Source organism: Leptonotus elevatus, chromosome 8 (assembly GCF_054856555.1).
Source record: "Leptonotus elevatus isolate MCC_2025b chromosome 8, RoL_Lele_1.0, whole genome shotgun sequence".
In the NCBI taxonomy this organism is placed as follows: domain Eukaryota; kingdom Metazoa; phylum Chordata; class Actinopteri; order Syngnathiformes; family Syngnathidae; genus Leptonotus; species Leptonotus elevatus.
The window spans coordinates 10,309,188-10,328,360 of record NC_141246.1 but is presented as its reverse complement, the minus strand read 5'-3'; the positions used below and the strand labels follow the sequence as shown (position 1 = coordinate 10,328,360).

General features: G+C 41.3%; 1 protein-coding gene across 12 annotated transcripts in view; it reads right to left on the bottom strand.

Moving 5' to 3' along the window:
- The window catches only part of nfixa (nuclear factor I/Xa), a 140,754-nt gene that overhangs the window by 26,469 nt on the left and 95,112 nt on the right, over positions 1-19,173 (bottom strand). For 7 of the 12 annotated variants that reach the window (XM_086081953.1, XM_086081947.1, XM_086081955.1 and 4 more), the window contains 6 exons: positions 7,488-7,550; positions 6,588-6,662; positions 5,913-6,036; positions 3,810-3,845; positions 3,502-3,629; positions 1,515-1,589 (listed from right to left, as the gene is read on the bottom strand). In XM_086081953.1, coding sequence (XP_085938079.1) covers positions 1,515-1,589; positions 3,502-3,629; positions 3,810-3,845; positions 5,913-6,036; positions 6,588-6,662; positions 7,488-7,550 — 501 coding nt within the window. The remainder of the gene's footprint in view (positions 1-1,514; positions 1,590-3,501; positions 3,630-3,809; positions 3,846-5,912; positions 6,037-6,587; positions 6,663-7,487; positions 7,551-19,173) is intronic. The other 5 variants (XM_086081948.1, XM_086081958.1, XM_086081952.1 and 2 more) reach the window with 3 other exon arrangements.

Genomic DNA, 19,173 nt, shown 5'->3' with positions numbered 1-19,173 from the left:
TCTTGACACATTTGTGAATAATGATGAAACTTAGCTATATTCTAATGCTAATTGCTGCAAAACGGAAACAGATAGAAATATACTTTTTTTTCCCCGGTGAAAGAAGAGACTCTAATCTTTCTTTTAATAGGTTCAAATGATAATATTCTGTGGGCCTTGCAAAATCAGTCAAAATCCAGTAAAACAGCCAGGAGCGAAGGGGGTTGCTTCAGTGAAAATGGCTGAGAGTGAATGAGTTAAAGTGCTTTATTATTAAAGTTGAGTTGAATGTCTCTCAGGGAGCGAGGAGTTAAATTGCGTGCGAGCTGGTGACCAATCCAGGGTGTACCCAAGTTCTTGCTCAATGTCAGCTGGGATAGGCTGCAGCTCATTTGTGACCAATAATGAGGACAAGCGCACTATAAAATGGATGAATTCCCTTTGTGTTAATGTTCAAATGTAGCATTTTCTTTTTACCTACAGTACGTGGTTTTCATACGTTCATTCTCATTAGGAGGTACGCAAGGCAGCCTGCTGCACTATACGGGACCAGGAAGCGATACACAGACAAGGGAGAAACAGACCATAGCGAGCGAGAAGTAGGAAATTGATGGAAGGTGATGCTCTGGAGCGCCAAGACATGCAGCAAGCGCTGCCGCGGCCCTGCTGAGCAGCAGCCTCTTAATTACATCTACAGCTAAGTGGAGCAGCAGCATCGGAGCAGCCGCTGAGGCTCCAGTGATAAACCTAACCATCGCTTTTGGCTACGTCCCTCCCCAGAGTCCTTCCTGCTGTACACAGTTTCAATTAGACAGAAGGGAGACTGCGATGGAGGGCGGAAGCGAGTGCAAGGAAGCAGGAGGAAGGGTTTTACACCTCTGATCCGCAGACGGTAAGCGTCTTAATGAGGGATTTCAAGCCAGGGGAGGGATGGCGAGACAGAGAGGTGAAGGCGAGGCGGGCACCTGAACACCTGCCGGGTCGGGGAGCAGGGTAAGCATGGGCGTTTCGACGTGTGAACGTCTGCCTATGGAGAGGGTGTAAAGTGGGCGAGCGGCGGATGGCGCATCTGTGCAGGCACACATTAGGCACGGGTGTGTGCGCGAAGACGCGGAACCTGTGGAAGTCTCTTAATACATGCCTGAGTCACGCGCCATGTTCAAGCCTATGCATGTGTGTGTGTGTGTGTGTGTGTGTGGTTTTTTTTTTATGCATGGTGACATCTGTTGGTTAAAATGACACCGGGAGAGCAGGCAGGACTTTGGAGAGAAAGCCAGGGAATTTAAGTGAGCTGTGCATGTGTGACAAAGAATGTAAAACTTTAAGCGGATAATCCTGGAAAATCCTGCCAGTTAACCACAGAGAAAATGGGAGGGAAAAAAAAACACATCATCAGCAAGATATAATTCTAATATCCATAATTTGAAATAATACTTTTTCCCTTTCATTGACAAACAAACATACAAGATAATACACAGAGCAATGAGTGTGCTCGTAAATATCAAATATGTAAGTGTAATCAATGTTGTTCTAACCATGGTAAGGAAACTGCACGCCTTCGTTTTCATGTTTTATCTTCCTCTCCTGCACACTGGCCAAATGGTGCTGCACTGAAAGTGGAGAAGGGTATTGTTAACAATGAGATAGAGAAGAAAGAGAGAGAGAGAGAGAAAGAGAGTGAGACAGCAGATGGGGGGAGGGGGGGGGGGCGGTAGTGAAGAGGGTTAAGAGTGAGCATTACGTTTCAGGGCTTGTGATCATGAACATGTACTTATGTCATTAGAAGTTATCAAGAGAAGTAGCAGCTTTACCGGATTGTTGGGTGGGTTGGGGTGGAACTAATCAGTAGGGTGATGTAAAAAGCACATCACAGAACTGGTCTTGGTTACAAAAACAAAACAAAACATGGGAAACATTCATATACGGTCTTCAATAAGGCCTAGTATTCAAAGGTATTTCTGATTTCAAGGTGAGAAGATCTAGATGTGAAGAAAAGGCTACTCTCCCTGTTCATTTTGCTCACCAGTAAACCATATGCCGTAATTTACGGACTGTAAGCCGCGCTAGCTAAATTTGAGGAATACTCGAGATTGTTACATGTATAAGCAGAGGTGGCAAATCCAGGTCCAGAAAGTAAAGACCCTGCCACAGTTTGGGTTTAGCCCCTGATGCTAGCTAGCTAGCTCCCTAGCAGGTAAACGAGCAAACGAGCTAGGGACCTAGCTAGCTAGCACCTGAGGCTAAAGCCAAACTGTGGCAGGTTTTAGATTTTCTGGACCTGGATTTGCCACCTCTGTGTATAAGCTGCACCCGACTGTAAGCTGCAGGTGTTTTAATGTTACCGAACCGGTATATAAGGCTTCCCGCGAGAGAGATGACTGGGAACGCGAAGTGTCCAATTTATTAACATCTGAGTAGCATTTGTGAGGTGCACACAATACAGCGCACGTCCTGCAGTCACAGTAGCAGTACAGAATAACAACAGAAGAAAACTGACAGTGTTTGGGTGCAAACTGTTTCACTCTCGTTCTGTCTCTCCTACTGTATTTAGGCTCACTTGATTTGTTTTTTTTTCTGCCTGGCGCTCTTCCGTTTCCTTCATAGTGCGCCCCCTTGTGGCCTAGTGGATAAGCCACACTGTTGTATTAGCCGCAGGGTCGAATGCAAGTGAAAAAAGTAGCGTCTTATAGTCCAGAAATTACGGTACCTCTGTCTTGAATTTAAAAAATAAATAAAATAAATAATGATCATATTTTATTTTTCAATAAAGAAGGGTTCGGTGAAGGTACATAGGAAACTGGTGGGGTTTAGTACTTCCAACCCCCAAGGTTAAGAACCACTGTTTTTTGGCTTACATTTTATACATTTAAGTTTGTACTTTTGAGAAAATATGTTAAATTTACTAGCTTCAAGAAGGCTTTCTTGAGAGTAACTATAATTGTGATTTTTTAGTCAGTTTTGGATTATGTGATAAACATTTTTAAAATCAAGCATTCTAATCAAATATTCCGTCGGTTAAGTAACTGGATTAAAACAATTTTAGGTGTTACATTGAAAGCGTCATTCATTTTGTGGTGATTTTTTGTTGTTGTGTTAATCAGGGGCAAATATAACAAGTTTTTACTTCTTTTCTGGCCCCTTACATTTCTTTTATTTTAAAGAGTGACATAATTTTTTGAATTGAATTGAAAATTGAGTGTGTATGGCTTAAAAATATCTGACTGGTCAGTAATGCGCGGTATTTGGTGAGTACTCAGGGGTGAATATTCGTAAAGGAATCGGAAAAAGTGGGATCGAACTTGCCAAAACCAACGCCTGCTTGTCACAGAAGGATGGCCACAAGTTTATTTTATTTTTTTTGTCATGCACACTGGTTAGAAGTGGAGGGTGTACTTTATATCCTCAAAAGTAAAGGTGTTAGATAGAGGGATCTATTAGTAGTGCGATGAGGGGTATAGTGAGGAAAACTGGTGATGCTTTGCTCTGAGGGAGGGGGACGTGTGAGGTGCGTCGAGGGGGTACCTGCATCCATGTCATTGGGCCACGCGCTGGATTGGGATGAGCTGGCAGCGGGCGAGCGTCCGGGATAGAAAACATCATCTGTAGGGCTCTCCATCTCACTGTCGTCTAACGACTTCCTCTTGTTGGAGCTGGCGAAAGAAAAATACGGTACTGATGTGAACGTTCTGACCGAGGTCCTAACAAATGCTGAATCACAAATGCCGAAGCACGAGGCATGAAAAGTACAAATGACACGTGACTAAATAGAAGAAACAGTTTGAAAGCTGGATTAGCTTTCTGGATGTGTGTCTTTGTGTTTTTTTAACTACCTCCGCGGAAGGTTTGCGTACAGTTCCACCTCAGACCTAAAGTGACGGCAGATGACAAGAGGCGAGAAGAGAGGAAAGATAAGTCAAAGGGAGACAAAGAGGAAAAGCAGAAAGAGTAATTGCATGATTAGAATGCTACTTTTACACTGCATAGTTCTGAATACGAAACGGACAAAAATACTCAAAGCATCAGTCACAACCATACAGAAACAACAATGGAGGAAAAATAGCCTCTCTTGTATTTACTTTCAGCAACGAGACCATTTTTATCCAAGCGGAGGTCGAAGGGCACCCAGAAACCATAACAAAGTGGAGTTAAGGAACAGCAACAGGGAAAGCAAACATTAACATGTGTGTTTATTTTTGTGAGGGGTCATGAAGAATCTACTTCATCAATGAGAGACAAGCAGTCGTTCATAATTGGAACTTTGGCTTCTAGTTGTGGGACAATCAAAAGCTGATGGTGATGCATCATATAAATCGTACATCGACTCATGAATAATGTTTATTTAAGAATAAAAGATGCATCATTATAGCTAGTTCTATTCTTCTGGAGAGTATTTTTTTTCGAGAATATAGTTCTATTTTTTTTAATAGAATATAAGTGTCTTTTTCAGAAAAAAAGGGTGTAATATTGTGACAATGATTAACAATTGTTTTTTTTTATATTCAGTGTTTTTTCCTTGTTAAACATTGACTTAAAAATATTACTTTATTCTTTTAAGATTATGACTTTTAAATCCGACAAAATATGTGATTATTCTTGTAAAGATTATTACTTTATTCCTTGAAAATTAAAGCATTTCATTTTTTTTTTTTTTTAACTAATTCACTCAGCCACTTTCACTGAAGCAACCCCCTTCGCTCCCGGCTGGTTTACCAGATTTTGACTGATTTTGCAAGGTCCACAGAATATTGTGTTCTATTGCTATAAAAACATGGAACCTACCAAAAGAAAGATTAGAGTCTCTTCTTTCATCAGAAAAAAAAAAAAAAGTATAGTTGTATCTGTTTCCGTTTTGCAGCGATTAGCATTAGAATATAGCTAAGTTTCATCATTATTCACAAACCTGTTCAAAACACTGGGTAAAAGAGGTTGTTGCAACATGGCCCTGGTTGATCTCTTATACTCAGCTGTTACCTGCTGGCCGTTTTTGTCATAACTACCATTGCTTTAAGCGACCTCTTCAGGTCAGAGGCTTCATCAAAGCCTTTTGTATGCTCTAGCATAAAAAAGCGCATACACATGTTTTTGGGACCATGGCAATATTTAAAATAGAACATTTTAATACGTTTTTAGGAGCAAATGATTTAAAAAAATATGCATTTTTTTCCTAGCATTATGACTTTTTCTCCTCGAAACTATGCAAACTTTTATTTCAATTAAAAGAAAATAACACTGAAAAAATAAGCCTGATGGATTTACATAGAATGTATTGCGTGAATAAAAATCATGTAAACATCGTAATGCAAACAACCTATATCCATAATTATTATTATTATTATTTTTAAATACAACAAATTCTCCCCCCAGAGTTATTTTTAATTGTTAAAATGATCCTTGAAAAAATGTCACAATGCCAGAACAACTGAGAACACCTGGAGTAGGTAGTGTGCAGAGGGAAAGAAGCAAAAGAGATGAACATCTAACAGAAAAAGAAGCACATTCACAAGAGTTTTAAGGAGAAAGAGGAGTAAAAGGTTGATTGCCCATGCATGCAAAGTCAATGGCCTGACATTATACGGTGGTGCCTTGAGAAACGAGTTAACCATCGGCTGATTATTTTATTTATTTTTATTTTTTTTGCTTTGACATGTGAGCACAAACTTGAGATATGAGCGCTGTATAGGGGCAGGTGACTAAACTCAACAAGTGGCAGTTTGTCTGATTTAATTACTGGTAGTAAATATTCTTCACAGTAGCTGTTTATTGGCATAAAGGTACTGTTCAAATAAACATTAAGCATTTCTCTCCAGTATGAGCATGAATAGAACTTGTATCTCAAGGCGCCACTGTACAATTAGTGTCACACTTGACAGAATGAGAGAATTGGACTTTAGAATTAGTCACTGGAATTTGTGAATTTGGCACTCTTTCTCTACCTGGTGGAGGGCGGGGAGGTGAGGGAACGTCGCCCCACGGCCACCTGGTTGATGTTGTAGTAGCTGGGGCTGCTGTCCAGGTCGGCCAATGAGAAGTTCGGACCTGACGCCGTGGCAACAGGAGCTATCGGGTAACGGAAAATAGAGAAAGACAATGAGCAAAAAATGACATTTTATGCAAGTGCAAATGTGAGAGGTTGTGATATTAATAAATATGTGTCAATGAGTGTGTGTGTATGTGTGTGTGTGTGGGGGGGGGGGGGGGGTCGAGAGATGTGAAAATCTTTTTTTTCTCTTTTTTTCTTCTTCTGCCAAGATGTTTGTATGTGAGTAGGATTAGACAAATGCTACCTAATCAAAACCTGCGTTATGTTTTTGATAGGATGGAACACGGGTCAAGGAAAACACATTTAATTTTGGTGCAGCTCCAGATAAAGGTGTGATCCTTTCTTGTAAAATTGTAAGACACATTTTGACATTTTCCTTCATTTGTAAGTGAGTAAGGAATGAATATTAATGGCATAATTCAGGCATATGCGTGAGGGTTGGTATGTAGGTGTATGTTGGGGATGATCCAAATTGGAATTTGGCAGCAATCTGTTACAGACTAATTTATTTTTCCTTTTCTTTTTATCTATTTATGTGTTTGTTTTTAAAAGTTGTTTTTTTTCTTACTCTGCGACACTCTGACGAGCTCAGCCACGTTCCAAACCCCTGAGGTGACAAAACAGTCTTGGAAACTCAGGTGTCCTGTGGGGGGAAAACATACTTTGATTAAAACATTCAAATAAGAAAGGAAAGTATCCTGGACATTTACGCACTTTTGAGACAACTATTTGGAAATCAGCATACGTGTTTAATTTGGAATATAATGCATAGTGGATATAAAAAAAAAAATGGACACACCCCAGTTGAAATGGCAGGTTTTTGTGATACAAAATAAATCAATAAATCAAATAAATTAAATCATGTCAAAACTTTTTGTACCGTTATTAATTTGTAACCTATAACCTCTATTGAAAGATTAACTTGAATCGTTTTGACAGGGGAAGTAAAAGTAAACAAAAACAGACAACTGAGATAATGTGGTTGCACAAGTGTGCACACCCTCTTGACATTCTAATTCATGTTAAATGGAAGTCAGCACAACTGTCATCATTTGAAGCGCCTCTGATCAACCCTTCCAAAGTGTGGCTGTTCTAGTTGGCTTTCCCTGACATTTGTTTGGCTTTTATTTTTTATTTATTTTATTTTTTAGCAGAAGCTTGAAAGTTTTGTGCTAATACTGGATTTAGGTAAATGTCATAATTCCCTCTATCTTGACGAAGAAAAAAAAGTTTGATGCTGCCACAACCGTGCTACACTGTAGGTACTATTTAAAAATTAAAAATTATTTTTAAATCTACAGGGTATGACTCTATGAATGTTCTGAACTCCTGTTTAAATGTCACAGCGTTGTTCATCTTTTGCTATCAAACTAGTGCTACTCCTACTTCCAAATAGTGTACTCCATTTTGTCTCAATTGCTTCCAGATGAGATTAGTCATCTTTCTGAGTGTGTGTGTGCGCGCTTACCATTGGGCGGCGGTTTAATGTCCGTGTCCCCCTGCTGGCTGGAGCTGTCTGATTGTCCGGATTCTGCACAAAAATGGACACACAAAGCAATATTATTACAATTTGTAGAGATTTTCTTTTAATGAGTACTGTCCAATTAAGTGTTGTTTATCATCGCATATCAGCGAGGTGTAGAGAGAACGAGCTAAATATGCAGTATGTGCTAAATTATGGTATGCATGTGTTTGTTAAGTCACGCATTATTATATATTTTTTTAAAGTGTGACATTTTTTACATCCCGGAAATCTCGCTCGCATCTTCCCGCTGAGTGTAGGTGCAATGATTTGCAGAGTGCTGTTATGCCAATAAGTATCTAACTACGCAATCATATCCCGTGCCCTAATCCTATTTAATACCTTCTTGCTGGTAGGGATTTAGTCTGCATAAACAGAGCACCTTACACACACACACACACACACACACACACTCTTTCTCGCATATGAACGCGCACCCACACGAGCATGTGCACTCGCAATCTGTTTCTTCTTCTAATTTCTGTTTCATCGCCGCAAAAACAGACTCTGGAAAACAGCTGACCACGGGAGTTTGGCTGCGCCCGAGGATTTGAGGCAGAGCGCGTTTTAGTCGCAGGGAAACTATTCCTCACGGGGGCAGACAAGCAACACTAATCTGTGTACACACGCACGTTTGCGCACACCTGTTATGACCGGCCTATGAATGCAATCGGACTCAGTCACACGGGCGGTTAGCCGCCGCGCACGGCAGGCCTTGGCAACAAAGGGACAAAATTAGGAATGGAGAAGCTGCAGACGGAAAAAAGGATGTTGTAACATGAGTCCGAAGTGTCAAAAGGGTTGTCTTGTTGTTGTCCAGGTTTTTGTCACGTGTGTGACCGCATTCATATTTAGGGCTATGCAGTGGTGGCTAAAGCACTCACATGCTAAATTTTAAGTAGAAGTACATCTACTTGTGGAAGGTATTCTGGGAAAAGTAAAATAGGGATAGACCACTTGTCGGCAGGGCTGTATATTAGCACCAATATTCGGCATTTTGACAAACATCGGTACCTTTAAAAAAATTAATAAATCTGACGGTCGATAAAAGATTGATTTAAAACGGTGTTATTCTCAGAGAATTATTTATTTAAAACTTATTGTTAACTTTGTAAGAGAAGCTGCTGACTAAATGTGTTTACTGTAGAAAACTTTAGGGAGCTATGGTATTTACTTGTTTAAAGCGGCTGAATGCTGAAAATTCGGTTTTGAATCACTACTGCCACCCGTGGCCGGAAAATGAAACTGCACACACGCTTCCTCCGCAGACTGGGAGTGGGAAATCCAAATTTGAATCCAGTCTGAAAACTATTGGCCACAGGCTGGCAGGAGTACCCACTGTGAACAGCTAAGGTGTTAATCTACTAATTAGAAGGCATTTCAGTCATGAATGGTCAAATAAAAAGGATATGTAAAGATACGTTTGGTCAAATTGTTACAAAGAGCAGCTTTAAGTTATCATTTAACTTTTTAAGACATTCTGATGATCCTGGGATTTTTTTTTGTAAAAATAACATAAAACAAAAAAGTCACTAAGAAGTTGTTCAATAAACATATGCTTTAAGATATTTGAACAAAGTTAGAAATTGTATTTTCAAAAATTTTGATGCCATTTTTTTTTTGCCCCCTTTCAGTGAAAATGAATATATCGGCTATCGGCCTACTTGACTATTAATAATCAGTATCGATATTGGCCCTGAAAAAAATCATATCTTTCTATCTCTAAAGTAAAATTACCGAATTAAATTCTTTAAGGTGCAATATGGAACTTTTTCCCCCCAAAATAACTTTACAGTAAGCTTTTTATTTGACCATTTATGACTAAAATGCCTTTTAGTTAGTAGATTAACACCTTAGCTGTTCATAATGGGTACTCCTGCAAGCCTCTGGCCAATCATTTTTTTTTGTCATTTTTGCTAACCTGGCGCAACAGATTTACAGTATTTGTACCAAGAGAAAAAAAAAATCCCTGAATCGCTGAATTTTGACAGGATAATCAAAACTGAACTAACAACAACAGGTCGTGCATGAGCAAAATTTGTCTCGATTGTCATCTGTGGAGCTTGAAAAAAGTAACAAGGGTATTCTGACAAAAGAAGGAGTAGAACGTCCAAACATATGTTTTCAAATGTAATGAGTAAAAGGAAAAAGTTGTCAAAAAAAACAAAAACGAAATGTGCTCTCAAACTCGTTTTTGTGTGTGAATGCTGTTGGTGGTCAATTCGGACCCAAGTTGCTAGCAAGCGGGCTAAAGGAGGTGTTTATCCACAGGCCGTAGGTGATAACAGAGCACACAGGCTCCTGCCAGCAGCACTTGCCTTGCAGCCGCTCTAAGCCACAGATTAGCCGAGTGAGCAGAAAAAATAACAGGCCTGTCTCGCTGCCTACGAAGCCATCCGCAGAGAGACAGAGCGCAGAAAGGCGAAGAGATCTCCCTTTCTGCTCGCTCCTCTCATGCAGAATCCCTCACTCGTCGCCGTCGCCCCATCGCGGGCCGCATGTAATCCTGGCAGCCATCTTAGAGCTTGGCAGCCATCTTAGCATTGGCGGTAGCGCCGCATTCCAGGTAACTGACGGCACTGGCTCCGAAGGCACCGGGCTGCGCGCGCACCCCAGATGCATTGAGCCCCTCATGGACGGACAAACACTGGAGAGTAAACATGCGAGTGCCAATGAAAGCTGTTGGGAAAACAACCCGACTTCACTGGACTTTTACCGGCGTGTAGTATTTCACCACAGGGCTCTAGAATATTGTAAACACTCCATTTCTTGCACCTTCTAAGCACTGGTTGGAAGAGCCAGCCGCAAATGTATACAGTGTGCTCAGCAAGCCAGAGGCGTATCTGTGTGTGTGCGCGCGCGTTACCTTCTAGAATTAGCCAGATGTAGCTCGACACGCTACGAGAGGTTATCAGTTTCACTGGAAAGAGACACAGTGAATGAAACTCAGGAGGTCCGCAGACTGTTTATCACGCCTTGGCCAGTTACGGTCTATAACAGCCACAACCCGTCAAAACCCGCAGAAAGCCCTTTATCTCGCCGCCCCAGACCCCGAAGCTCTGGCCTCAGCACCTCCAATCAGAGCTCTGCAGGCCCCCCGGACGCCCCTCGACCTCAAGTAATCCCCCACCGCAAACGTCAAACCTTTCAGCTCCGCGCGTTGTCCCTCCCAGCCAGCACAGTCTAATTAAGACAGAGCGCAATGTCGTCACTTATGAGCCAGATATGGAAGTATGAGTGAAAGATATGGAATTGAGCAAGTTGGAAAAACAATGACATCAATTGGCAAATTTTTATGATTTGATATTTTTCGCTCTTGAGCATCGTTAGCGTAATGCAGTGCAACAACATTTTTTAAAGGATTTATAAAGATTGATTTAAGACACTTTAATGACAATTGTGTCCTTGTTTTTAAATCCCCAGTAAAGTGGCATAATCAAACAGAATGGAACAGTTTCTTTTTGCCACACGTATAATGTACATTGTGCTACAGTACTGCAAGTTATGCCCCTCTCTCGGTTTCTCAGAACAGTAGGATTATTAGTTATTCTTCACAGAGGAATGTGTGTATTTTCAAATGATCTCTTTACATGTGCTGTTTCCGATATCCATTGCTTGTAGGGTAACAACACCGCCACATACATGCCAATTTCTAGCCAGAGTGCCTGTGGTATGTCCCATAGTAGCATTAGCATTAAGCTAGCAGAGGCTATGTATTTGTTGTAAATACACAATGTATAATTCTCCTTCATTTGTCTTTATTTTGACTGAACTGCTGCTTGTTATGAAGTGAGTTGAGTTCACTGCCAACATACAGCGCTCAAAAGTCAAGTTTGACGGTTTGCATCTTTAAAAAAATTCTCAAATCACGTCACTTGTATCTCAAGGCACCACTGTACTGTATCCTGAAATAATGATGATCGACTCAGATGACTCACAAATTTACCTTGTTTATGTGAACACAAAATTCTGTTGTGCATGCCATCTCGTGGAAGAAAATTAAAATTTTCTGCCTATGACTATACGTTGCTAGCTTAGATGCTACATACTTTTTTTTTGTAAAGAAATCATATTTGGACCAGTTAAGTGAAATTGGATCATTTCCCTCGGCACTCCTGATGATCTCTGACACCTGCTAAGTGGTTTTAAGTATATACTGTTAAAGTTACCATGAGTGTAATTGCTTTAAAATTGTCTTACACGTTTCGCTGCTCCGCGTCGTTTTTGCATAGTGGCAAGCAGGCTCAATAACAGCTGGACATTCCCGACTGGCTGGTGTAGAAGGTTCTACAGACTACTGTACCTCCCACTGTCAACGCTCACATATTTCTGTGGCTTTTCCCTTTATCAGTTCCATCTGTAGTGCATTTTCCTCCCCATCCCATTTTGCCATGTGTGACATATGGTCCTCTCTAAGTGCTTCCATTCCTGTCGTTTTATGAGACTCAAATAATAACTCTGAAACCAGGCCTGCGCCTTTCCACTTGCCACGACTTGCTGCACTGAATCTTGAAATGAAATAAACCCTTTTTTTTTTTTTAAACCTTTTTGATGAAGCACCAACGTCATGACACTATCGATTAGCCGTAGATTAAGCTGGGCTAATTGACCTATTGGATTTTGCCTGTTCGAGAGAGGCCAGCAGACAGAGATAAGCACCAAAATAGAGAGATGGGGGGTGGGGGGGGGGGTCCCCCCCACGTTACAACTCACTGAAATGAGCTAAAGAATTTTTTTTAATTCTTTAAAATTGGTTATTTATCAACATGTCAAAGGTCAAAAATTTAAAGAAGGAATTGACGCTTCTAAACACTTTGTATTTTTTTATGTAACCTATAATACAAGAAAGATGCATGAAATATTTTCATAGTGATAAAAGTATTTAACTATACACTAATTACACACTTGTCAAGTTTTGTGACATTTTTCAGGAGAATTGAAAATGGGAAAATGGTGACTGAGTTACAAAATGTTCTTCTTAATTTGTACTTTTCCACATTTTTTTTCATTTCGTTTTGGTTGTGCTAATTCATTTAAGACCGTTTTCAACGTATCAAACTATAATTTATCTCATTTTTCCACACTTTTCACCCTTCTTGCATTGTGCTGAGCCGTTTGCACAACCGCAGCATTTCAGCCGCGGTGTTTTATTGAACAAAGAAAAATGATGCGACAGAACTTTTCGTCATTTTTCTCCCGTAGGAGATATGGAGAGTTAAACTCGAGATAGGACTAAATGGCGAATTGCGCCTTTCCTTCTGTATGTGTGTATGTGGAAAAATACAGTTGTTTGTTTACATTCAAACTCATCTTGTAGCAAACGTGAGTCAAGATGAATCAGGCACGCTGGGATTACAATTTCAGCATCCCAGCTTTAGTCATCTATAATCCCAGCACCCTCATACTGGTCCTTGAAAACTTCGGTCTTGCTCCTCTTTCTCATTTACGAACATCTTCGCACATGCGTTCAAGAGGGAATGAGACTCTGCACATTGTGTGTGATAAAAGCCAAATTAAAGAGAGTTCTTGTATATTTTAATTAGAAATGAGTGCTTTATTTAGTCCTTTTTTTTATTGTACTATAAATTTTTTATGATTGTCTTTTTTGTTTTATGTAGAGCACTTTGTTACAGCTGTGGTTGTTGTGCCGATTGGCCAATACTGATTCTGATCACATGGATTAGCACGATTAAAATTTTTCAATTTAGAGCTACTCACTAACGATTATATGCATAATTTATTAATTGTTAAATCAGATTAAAAAATAAACATTTCCCATGCAGTGTTAAGGAAAAGTGGAGGGAGGGACACAGGCTGCTCTCTAAATTGGCTGCAAAGTATGAGCTCGATCGACATAAGCCGATCACGTCAATTTCCGAGACGGAGATGTGTAATGATGATGTTTACTGTAGTATTTTATTATTGTGATCAGACACCTACAATGTTGATTGCATACTCGTGCCACCCTGTATATGCGGTCACATCAATCTGTGTCTGCATTTGTGTTGCTTCTTTCTACGCGACTTCCGTGTTGGAACAATCGCGACTCCCGTCTCCCCACTTCTCCGCCACCTCCTCCTCCTCCACTCTGCTCTTCTCCTCCCCAAAACACAGGATCACGCCGTACAGCCTCCCAATTGGGTTTCGCTTAAGAGGTTTATCGGTATGTTGCTAAACATTCTGACCTTTTTTTAATCCTTAATGCGCTTAAAATGTTCCAAAACCTCCTAATCCCCCTGGCTATCCCACACAGATGTTCACTCCGTTCTTTTATTGGATATTATTTCATTATTTTTCTTTTTTAACATATATATATATTTTTTCTTGCATATGCACATTTTATTCAAGTGTATCTAATACAGAAGGGAATATTCCAGTTTAATGTTGCTGTTACGCATAAATCTCACATTGAGCCAAGCCAGATGTGTGAATGTGACTTAAAAAAAAAGAAAGAAGGTTTGAACGAATAATATTAAGACCACTCTTAACAGCTCAGTTTTTCCAAGTGCTGTGCGTACATATGGATATTCATGTGAATCTATTAGCGTATGGATGCATGCATTTGTGTGACTGTGCCACTCACAGCCAGGCAAACTGTTTGGCGAGGTGGGCTCTGCGTGTGTGTGTGTGTGTGTGTGTGTGTGTGTGTGTGTGTGTGTGTGTGTGTGTGTGTGTGTGTGTGTGTGTGTGTGTGTGTGCGCGTGTGTGTGTGTGTAGCAGGTGTGCCAGGCTGCCTTGCGCAGCTTGCTGCCCATCTGTGCTCCCGTCTGTGTGCCGCCTGCGCCCACGCGTTGCCAACAGCGCCGCACCACAGCAAGAAGACCCAGGAGAGAGGGATGCTGAGAGATGAGGGAGGGAGGAGAGGAGGTGGCGGAAGGGATGGAAGGAGGAGAAGAGGCAGGAGGAGGGAGAATGGGGGATTACAAGAGGGTAGGGAAAGGGGAAGAGAAAAGAAAGTGGGGGAGGGAATGGGGATGGGGGTTAAGGGTCCAGAGAGTATACATGAACTTGCAGGGAATGGGCGGCGTGCGAAGCCGGCTTGCTGAGTGGAGGTTTTAGGGGGTTGGGGGTGGATCGTGGCTGGCTGGATGCCCATGCATGCCCCCCCCCCCCCTTTCTTTATCGCGCTTCACTCCTTCCTGTCCGGCCCTCCCTCTCTTCATTCATCTTCCTCTCAGTCCACCACAATGTCTCGTCTTCATCAGTGCAGATTACTGTGGACCTCGGGATACTGTATTCACTAAAATGTGACTTTTGACAGGAGTTTTATTAGGGATGTTCAATGCCACTATTGTTCTGACCGATACCACTAGTACTAAAATTACCCCCCCCCCCAAAAAAAAAAAATCAATGATGGTTAATTTCAAAGAAAGACAGTATACAGTATATTTCTCAATATAGCATTTTTTTCTCAAAATTGCATGAGATTAATTGCAATATTCTATTTTTCTAATTTGTAGTTCCTGATCGTAAAAAGAGGGTAGTGATATATATTTTTTTGTCTCATGTCTGGACAAAAGGCTTAAATTTGATATTTTACCTTCTCATTCTCTTTTGCCAAATCAACTATTAAATAAATAAAAACAACTAAAATAATGAGCGCTGCTGGTATCCTTGTACTCCCTGGTGTTGTTGGAAGGGTTAAATACTCATAAAAAAAAAAGAGTAATAATAAAAAATTATATAAATGATTCCAGATCGAAAACTCAAACCATAAAAACACCAACAAGTACTTCATCAACAACAAACAATGGTATACGGAAATACAGTAATTATAGTGCCATTGACATCAGGTGTGTCCCTCAGGTGTGTGAGTGACACTTGCAACATTTCTGTAATAATGTCATCACCCTCAGCAGCAGTTAAAAGAAGACAAGTAGTCTTTTATACTGCAGTTAAACGAGTTAACAAGGATCCATTGGGAACTATTATTGCTAATACCAATATTAACTTTTACCATATGGATTGCCCAAGTGTCTGAATCCCTTCTTATGTATGAAAATGAGAAAATATCTGTCAAATAAAGCCAAAATTGTTGCTTGCTGTTGGATCATTCATTGGCTCCTACCACCATTATTATTTTCTTAGTTTTCACATAGAATAGTTGAAACTGAATTAAAACAATGTGCTACAAAAATGGCCGAGGTTTCCACACATGCACTGTTTGCTTGAGCAAGAGTACATGAACCAAGGGCGACTTTACAAAGTGCACAGCTCTACCATAGAAATGTCAAAAAAAGAAATGCTGTTTTCCGCTATGTTAACCGCATCTGGCCGTTTCGCGGACGGGTTCATCTTTGGGCCGAGCTGTACTTTTTAAGCAATTTCTGTTAACATCGCACAGGTATTATGTTACGGCTGAAAAAGCTGACGTGACTGTAAATACATATTGATGACAACATAGGTTACTGTACGAGTGACTGGGGTCATTTCTTTTTCACAACTCTCTTCATTTGCAGTGACTGAGTGTGCTGCATGTGTGTGAGTGTGTGTGTGTGTGTGTGTGCGTGCGTGTGTGTGTATGGCCGGGGGCCCCAGCACAGTTCATGACCCAGCCTAACAGAGTGTGAAAGTCCCCCCGCCGAGCTGATACTGATATAACTGTCCCCTAAGTGGTGTTGACACCAGCATTATTACCTTGTCAACCTCCATATCTACTCAGCTTAAAGGAGTCAACTGGGCCAGGGGCCCAAAGCATGTTAAGGGCCAACGTCTCTGCACCGGCCCAAATAAATACAGCTGCACAAAGGCCGGAAAGGGAAAGAGTAAGAGGAACACGGGGCGGGAGGGAGAAGGAAAGGGGGATATACACGGACTTTCGCTGCTACCTAACAACACTCGCTTGATGCAAACAACTGTGACGCATGCTGAAGGTGTGGCTGCAGTGAGGGATTATCGCCACCAGGTGGCGATTTCCTGGCACGGGGAGTCCATGGTGAAATGCAAATAAAGCAACAAGGCCTTGGGCCAGACTCCTGGGCTAGCTCAGACTTCACTCTCTAGACTGTAGAGAGAAGCAGGCCTGCCACAGAGAGACAAAAGACAAAATACATAAAAAGGGAAGGAGATGTGTAGTACGGAGCCGTGAACGCTAGCGAGATACGAGGAGGAGCTTATCCTGCTGCATTTCGCTCTGCGATAGCAAGATCCAACACAGTGCAATCTGAACACTAACACAGTCAGAGGAAAAGCTAAACATCCAAAGGCTTCACATTCACACACACAAGGCTGAGCCAGGTACTTGGATGCAAAAAAAGGAGTTTGAGGGTTCGAAAATGAAAGGGAATGATAGGAAAGTCCTCAAATCAAATTCAAATTCCCTTAAGTGGAAACCAACTGAAAAATTACGACAAAATGGTACACCACATACATGATGGAAGGGCTAGCTATGATAGCTAGCGAAGTCACTAAGCATTAGCATTTTAACTTCTTTTTATACTGGCTTTACCCTTTAAAAGTGAAGTTAACCTAAATATTTTCTTTACAGTAATATGTTGTATATAGCCCCCCCTTGTCTTAACACAGTATTCTGATTAATATTGTGTTTGCAAAATATGAATTAAGCAGCAAAATCCACCCTTTGTTAATCCATCTCAGTGGCCATTTTGCCACTTGTCCACTGAAAATGACATCACAGTTGCTCACTGCTTACCAATCATGGCTTAGCTTCCGAATGTCACATGAGCAAAACAGGTGAGCCGTGATTGGGCGTTACCTGAGCCTTGAGTAACTGGGATGTCATTTTCAGTTGACAGCAATTTTGATGCTTAATTCATATTCCCCAAACGCAATATTAATAAGAACGTCCTGTTTAGACTAGTGGGGGACTGGGGGCGCACACAAAACATTAGCATTTTTTTTTTTTAGCTGACTTCCCCTTTAAAATGCTAAAACATGACCAGTAAAGTCATTCAAGGTTTTATAATGCTGACTGTTTGACTGGAACAGATCATTTCCATGATTTCACCAGGGGAAAAATTGTTGACCAGCATCATGTAATGGATTATGTGTTCGACCTTTTACGCTCCACTCTAACAGCTACTAAAAAAATGAGACAAGCATTTGCAGAACGGCTTGGCTAGCATAAATCAGATCTCTATCTAACGCGTTTGACCATGAGAGGAGTACGAGACAGTAGTAGGGAGTATCGTGAGTGTACACGGCTTGACAAGCTATGAAACCTGACACAGACAACGCCTGAAGACAAGTGGAGTAACAAAGCTGTGAATCAGTGTCAAGTTTTGCAAAAACAGAGGAGGCGGGAAGTGAGGGAAGGCCTCTGTTGGGATTTGAATTTTTCCTCCTTCAGCATCTCTTCCTGCTGGCCCAGATTGACACTTTTTTTTTTTTTTTTTGCATGAGACCGTATACTTATACACATTTCACGCCTGGCCAGCACTCAAGAGGTTCTTTAAGGTAAGCCGTGCGCTACAATTGGAGCCGTCTTTGGCTCCATCTGCTCATTATCTTCCTTTGTTTGTAAGTTCAATTTCAACAATGCTGACCACCTGGTTGCTTTTCAAACATGGCATTTGTTGAGGTTGAGTCTTTTCATATGTCGTTTTCTCCGTTGCCTTCAGCCCACGTGCGTTTCTCCGCAAGGCACATAAAAGAAAGGGAAGTACACTAGCAGAGCGCTGGCGCACTCCACAGCCAAGGACACGTCGATAAGAATGAGAAAACATCCTCAACGCAGTCGCGCACACAAACACGCACCCGCGCGCACATCCACAAAAGTGATACCGACGAAGGTTGCCAACTCCTCCAAAAGCTCCGCTGAGATAACGGCGATAACAAACATTCCTGCCGCAGCCAAGTATGTCTCTCACGAGGAACACTTCAATGAAAACTCGTAGCAAATGTGCCACTTTACGAACATAACAATACATCAATAAGTCAGTTGGGTGAGCGCGTCGAACTGTAAAGCAAGAGACCCAATTACAGCGGAACTCGTAAACTATTATCTCTGGAGGAATGCAACTGAAATAATGATCATTCTTTTGGGAACGCGTGAAGTCATAAAGCCTGTCTTGGAAATATTATTTTTTTTTAAATAAAAAGCTGTAATTTCAATAAGCAAATATAATATTCTGAGTAGTTGAGTTGGGTTTCCATGGTGACAAAATTAAAACTGGAGATTGTTGCTCCCTATCGGGCTGTGCGTGTCCCATTGGGAAGCATGAACACCCCGAGTGACTCAAATCCTATCAAACGATGCCAAGAGGACAGAGGGATGACTGGTTGGTGGTTGATGATCAAAAGAAAATGGAGGATACTCGCGGGGAAGGCAATAAAGGAGACACAAGGCATGATATAAGTGAAGGGAAGCTCCAGGAGAGCAAACTTGATCAATGCGATCACACTGTCACCATGACAAACGCACAATGCCGACGAGCGGGGTAAGGAGACGCCGGAAGAAGGGTCAACTTTGACCTTTTGGCAAGGGCCACGAGTGGAGGAAACTGACAAATGAGAATGCCATGAAATCAAATTGTATGGCCCTGTTAGTGGAAGCTTGACGAGGGTTGATGTCAACTTATTTTGTCAGCGTGTCTTTAAAGTGTGGTTTAGGGTTGCTACGCAGACTGGCGATTAAAGAGAGCGTCTGGCTCGTGAAGTAAACAGTTCGACC